Source organism: Gymnoscopelus microlampas, assembly GCF_963454915.1.
Source record: "Gymnoscopelus microlampas genome assembly, chromosome: 3".
Classification (NCBI taxonomy): domain Eukaryota; kingdom Metazoa; phylum Chordata; class Actinopteri; order Myctophiformes; family Myctophidae; genus Gymnoscopelus; species Gymnoscopelus microlampas.
The window spans coordinates 13309552-13315551 of record NC_139940.1 but is presented as its reverse complement, the minus strand read 5'-3'; the positions used below and the strand labels follow the sequence as shown (position 1 = coordinate 13315551).

The following is a 6000-nucleotide window of genomic DNA, read 5'->3' as shown; positions in this document are numbered from 1 at the left end:
CTCTTATCCAGAGCAGCTCACATTCTTACCTTGAAGCTACATAGCAAAAGAAAACCCACTTGCCACAGTCATCCACTAAGCAGCTCTGTAGGTATTGTTCTTTTAATAACTGTGTTTGCTAAGTATTTCCCATGGCGTTTTTTTCCTCCACCATGTAAGACTGCATGCGAAACGCTGCAGGATATGTACTCTGCATATCATCACAATAAAACCCCATCTCTGTATCTCACCCCCTCTCTCCCACTCTCCACTCATCTCTCCCCCCTCAGGGCCACGGTGCATGTGCGTGTGAATGACGTCAACGAGTTCTCCCCCGTGTTCGTGGAGCGTCGCTATGAAGCCTCGGTCCCAGAGGGCCGTCTGTTTGATCGCATTGTGCGCGTGGAGGCGCTGGATGCCGACTGCTCCCCACAGTACAGCCAGATCTGCTTCTATGACATCATCACTCCCAATGTGCCCTTCGCCATCGATAATGACGGTGAGACCTCGCAAGACGGTGTTCACTTCATTTGTTTTTATTATTAGCCTATTTAAATGTCTCCTGTGTCTTTTCACCGTACAGGGAAGAGAGAAGGGAGACATTTAAATGTATTAATGCAAGGCAGTGGTAAAGGATGGCATGGGATTTGACCCCATGACCTCATGATCAGTTGTGTGCCTAGTACATAGCATGTGTGGTAAATCCCAGGATCCCTTCGGGTTTATAATTTATATATGAAAAAAGCAGAGCTGACGGTTCATGCCCCTGTGTATTGAGCCCTATTTAAAAAACTGTGAAAATAGCCAATTCACAAGCTCACATGCTCACATTGTGAGCTTGTGAACGCTTGTAGATCTCCCATATTTGCTATTTTTGAAAATGTTTTTTATTTTTGAACATTTTTGAATAATGACATGAAATGTAATTGAAATTGAAAATGGTTAAATCAAAGAAGGCAGTTTAAGGTGATGAGAGACAGTGAATGGGGAAGTAAAGTACAAGCAGATGGCACAAGTGGGATTTGGTCCATGGTAACCTACAGTATAGGTGTACATGGACCGGAAGGTCTTAAAGCAGCAATCTGGAACTTATTTTAATGAATAACATTTTATTTTATACTCTACCATACAGATAGGTTTACATTTTTAACCTATCTGTATGGTAGAGTATGTTAATACAATATAACTAGCACATCTGCAGTGGCTGGAGGTGGTGACCCTACACTTCTGTTGAGGAATGTAGACCCTGGTGTTGGGGTAGGACACCTACTGGTTGACAAGAACTATTGCCTGAAGCTCATAAGCCCAATATCTTCCTTGGCCAAAGTAGGGATTACCTCTTGTCTGAGAGGTAGAAAAGAAATGTGGTCTTTCATGCGGGAGACCAGGGTTTTACGCAACGTTTGCCTTCACCTCTGTGTGGGAGTGCAGAGTAGAAATTATATTTTTATTTGATTAGGCATTTCTGCCTCATTAGGCGGTAGAGTGGACAGATGAGCTGTGAGGTACTCAAGACAGATTGAAATCAATTCACCAGATTTGAACCTCCAGCATGAGTCAGCCTGAGGCGGTATTATTTACTTAATTTATAGGATTCAGGGTATGTTCCATACAGCCTTGGATGCAGCTGCACATTCACAATTCAACATTCATCAGCAACACAAACACACACACACACACACACACACACACACACACACACACACACACACACACACACACACACACACACACACACACACACACACACACACACACACACACACACACACACACACACACACACACACACACACACACACACACACACACACACACACACACACACACACACACACACACACACACACACACACACACACACACACACACACACACACACACTCACCCAGACAGTATTGATGTGGTAGTGAGATATTTCATTTGGTCTGTGCTGCCTTGAGTTGATTTGATTTGCAGGTACTTAATTCCTCTCCCAGGTAAAATGCCAAGAGTTTCTGTGGGTGGACGATTGTTCTGTGATTCTCTACATAAACATTGCAGCAGCTGTTTGGTTTAATATAGCAGCAGTTTGACAATAGCTGGTAAGATATTGCTGGTTATTATTATTTTATTTGTTTACAGTACAATACGACATGATGATTTAACACACAGCATAAGCTGGATTTGAATTTGTTACCGATGCTTATGTCAACTCTATCCCTACATAGCATGATGTGCACTCGATGAGAATCTAGGATTCTATGGAGTTTTTACGTTTGAAATTTAGTATGAATATAGCTTTGGATCTTTTTTAAAGAGGAAAAAAAGGCTGCATTTCTTTTGGTCTTTAAGTCCATTGACAGGTCAGCAGAAGATCGATCGCCGACATTTTGTATTGTGACAACAACAGTGGCTTGGAAGACTCATTTCCACAGGAGACGTTCTTTTGCTGTGACTTTGCAGAATTGTCCGGGGCTCACATTAGATTGTGGAGGATGAGTGTACAGAATTTTCTGTATTTTGGGTCAGACTGATGCGGCAGCACAGACACCTTTTGTTCTGAGTGTGTGGAAAACACTGTAGGGTTGTCATTGTCTATTCTCTTTTCTCCTTCGCTCTCCCTCTCTCGCTCTCCTTCTTCTTTTTCCTTTACCTCTGACTATCTCTTTCATCCCCCCATCATTCTCCCAGTCCCTGATTTTTTTCTTCCTGGACTCATTGTTTTGCGGGTTCACATGCTGAGGCTGTCAACCTATCATTGTTACTCACTCTGCCTTTGTCTCTGAAAATAGGAACAGCCTGTCGCTTTTCATTTTCTCCCCTGTCGTTTACCATCCCTGTTTTTCTCTTGTGGCTTTTTGCACTGTGAGTATAATATACTGAGCGGTATTTGGGGCACCTCTTAAGTGTGTTTACCAGGGAACAGAATAGTTTCATTTTAACCACATGAACCCGTGTGAGGAGACCCTATTCTGGGCATGTCATAATAGGCGAACATTCAGTGAAAGTAGCAGATTTACAATCTCACAACGCATTGCGTTGAGATGAGTTGTGAGCTTGTAGATCGGCTATTTACGGCGAAGGGATTTGATGGGGGACACTAGATAAACAAAGTATAATGGGTTTAGGTTATGGGATAATTTTGTATCTTTGTGTCTTTTGAACGTGCATGCTTATTGATTATGACTAACCCTTATTCTGTTTGTCAAGCTATTCCTTATGCTCTTTCTTTCTTCCCCTTTCCTCCATCTTTTTCACTCATGCCTGCTTTTCATTCTTTCTGCATTTCTCCCTCCTGTTCATCCTTTCTATATTTCTCTCTTTCTCCTTTCCAACCTTCCCTCTATTCACCTCTGTTTCTCTCATCGGTTCTTCCTCCTCTCTGTCTCCTAGGTAACATAAAGAACACAGAGCCGCTGGACTCAAAGAGGCAGCGCGTTCACACCTTCTGGGTGACGGCTTTTGACTGCGGGAAGAACCGCGCTCAGGCCGACGCGCAGGTGGTCGTCACTGTCAAGCCTTCCTGCAAACCCGGCTGGATCGGTAATCAATAACTTCAATAACTTAAAAATGTTTTTGTGGCATTAATAATTTTGTGGCACAGTGGAGAGAGACAGTAAATGGAGGGGAAAACCAGCTGGATTCAAACCCACAATGGTCATGATTACTGTAGGTCTATACCTCTGCTCTCATCTAGGAAGAAAGCCAAATTTATAGGTCGATCGATGAAAATTGATTAATTTAAAATAGGGTTAACTTAACCACTTCAAGGACCCCGTCCCTAAAAAAGGTCCATATTTGGGGCATTTCTTTAAACTAGAGGTTCAGGCCAACACCTACATCGCACCACCGATCTGACTGATATGCCCATATATGCAGATCTCTGTATCTGTGAGTCCTTGTATCCTCTGTATGATCACTGATGTCATCAGCATATGCCCATATATGGGCATGTCCCCTTTTGTGCCCATATATGGAGCTGACTGATTTGTTTGCGCCGACGACGCTTGACAACACATGCCATATTTGGACGTAGCTGCATTGGGAACTCTTTATATGGTATTGGCTGAGTCATGGTGACATGAGCGGGACGTCAGAGGTCCGCCCACCGGCCCACCCACCGGCCAGACAATTTTAATATTAGGATGTTCAAAATGTTAAGAGTTTTGTACGTTTTCAGAAATGTTCAGAAAAGTTAGAAAATAGCCAATCTACAAGCTCACAATGTGTCGCATCACACTGTTTCTAATGTTTTCGATATAATGCTTAAGTGGTTAAAAGCTCACAAGTTGAAGTGGACATGAGAAGCTGTAGAGATGGGACATAGAGATAGATGTACAGTATGTGGGATGAGCATCAGAGGCCCACTTGTATCTCTGGTAATGGAATCAAGTGATCCTATCTTGTTGTTTTTCATTGGACATTCTTGGCTGGGCTAACTGGCTCCTCTATCCACGGATGAATACTCCCACATGCGTGATTCAGCTGTGTGTATGTATAGTATATCAATAGCTGGCCTGTTGAGATGAGAAGGTTGCTATGGAAAAACTGACGATGCACGAGACAGGAGTGAACAATTTACTGAAATGGTCCTCCTTTTCTCACACCAGGGCTGTGTGTACTGTAATGCATGTTGCAGCATGAAGATTTATTGTTGTTAATGCGTGTTTATGTTGTATACAGGTATGAACACTTGCAGCCATGGATGATAAGGAAACTTCTTTGTTTGTGAACCTGGCATGCATAATTTTGACCCTGTGTGTGTGTGTCTGTGTCTGTGCGTGGGTGCGTGCGTGCGTGCGCGCTTTCAGGATGGACCAAGCGTGTGGAGTACACTCCAGGGTCAGGCAGCATCCCTCTGTTCCCCAGCCTGCGTTTGGAGACGTGTGAGGAGACCGTATGGAACATCCAGGCCACCGTAGACCTCCAGACAGGTCATATTGGGAAGGGCTGTGATAGAGACAGCTACTCGGACAGATCTGTGCGCCGTCTGTGTGGTGAGTTCTGCTTTATAACTGACACATAAGACTGACCCATACACACAGTAGAATCTGAGATGGTCTAATCTTTACACTGCCCTCCAGAACCGGAAGCCTTGCATGCAGCACGTACAATGAAAAGCATGTACATTTAACCTTCTTACACTGTATTATTTTAACCCATTAAGACCTGGAACTGTGTCATTTTTAGATTTGAGCTAAAAAGCATTATTTTACACTTTGGGCTATTCAAAAATAGCAGATATACAAGCTCATAGCGCGGCACCAAGTGCCGCGCTACAAGCTTATAGATCTGCTATTTTTGAAAAATCGTGAAAATGTGTGCAAATCTTCTGAATATATATATTTTTAAAGCGAACATTTTTAACTCAAATCTTTGCTTCTGGGGGGTCCCAGGAACAAAATATTTTGATGGGGGTCCGTGGCCAAATACATATCATTTTGGGGGTCCTTGGCATGAAAAAGATTGAGCACCACTGATATAGAAACATAGGTTTTTCAGAATACTGTTGGGATTTAGGAGACATGTAGAATCGGCTTCAGGTCTCAATGGGTTAAAGGCACAGTGGCTATCTTTTTTCTTTATTGACATGTATGGTTGGCATGTTGAGCAGGGAACAACACAAGGGAGACATAGGAGAAGCATTATTTGATCCTAGGCCAGGAAGTGGCGTGCGTTGCTTCAGAGATAGGGGTCTTAAAAGAGCATACCGGTGGTGTGGCATGTTTAGCCCACTGACTGCTGGTGACAGTATACTTACTAATTACTGCCGATCATCTCCCAAAGCATACCGTGTTTTTTTATATACACGGTGTATTTATCTACAAGGAAGCCAGTGGAATCCATTCATTTCTGACAGACATATCAGCCAGAGAAACAGAGAATTTTAAAGGTTTTTTTATCATCTGAAAGTTTTTATTCAAATAATTAAATTTGATAATGATTTCAAAACCAAACAAACGTATGTTTGGAAAATGGTCAGTAATGTCTGGTACACCGTGAGGTGTAGTCACTAGTCAGTGGCGTAAACATGCCACA

At 42.9% G+C, this 6000-nt stretch overlaps 1 protein-coding gene across 1 annotated transcript in view; it reads left to right on the top strand.

Moving 5' to 3' along the window:
* clstn3 (calsyntenin 3) overlaps window positions 1–6000 on the top strand; it is a gene marked incomplete at its 5' end in the record, with an annotated part of 37012 nt that overhangs the window by 5993 nt on the left and 25019 nt on the right. The window contains 3 exons of the mRNA XM_084051949.1: window positions 270–478; window positions 3355–3504; window positions 4773–4958. Of these exons, the coding sequence (XP_083908075.1) occupies window positions 270–478; window positions 3355–3504; window positions 4773–4958 (545 nt within the window). The remainder of the gene's footprint in view (window positions 1–269; window positions 479–3354; window positions 3505–4772; window positions 4959–6000) is intronic.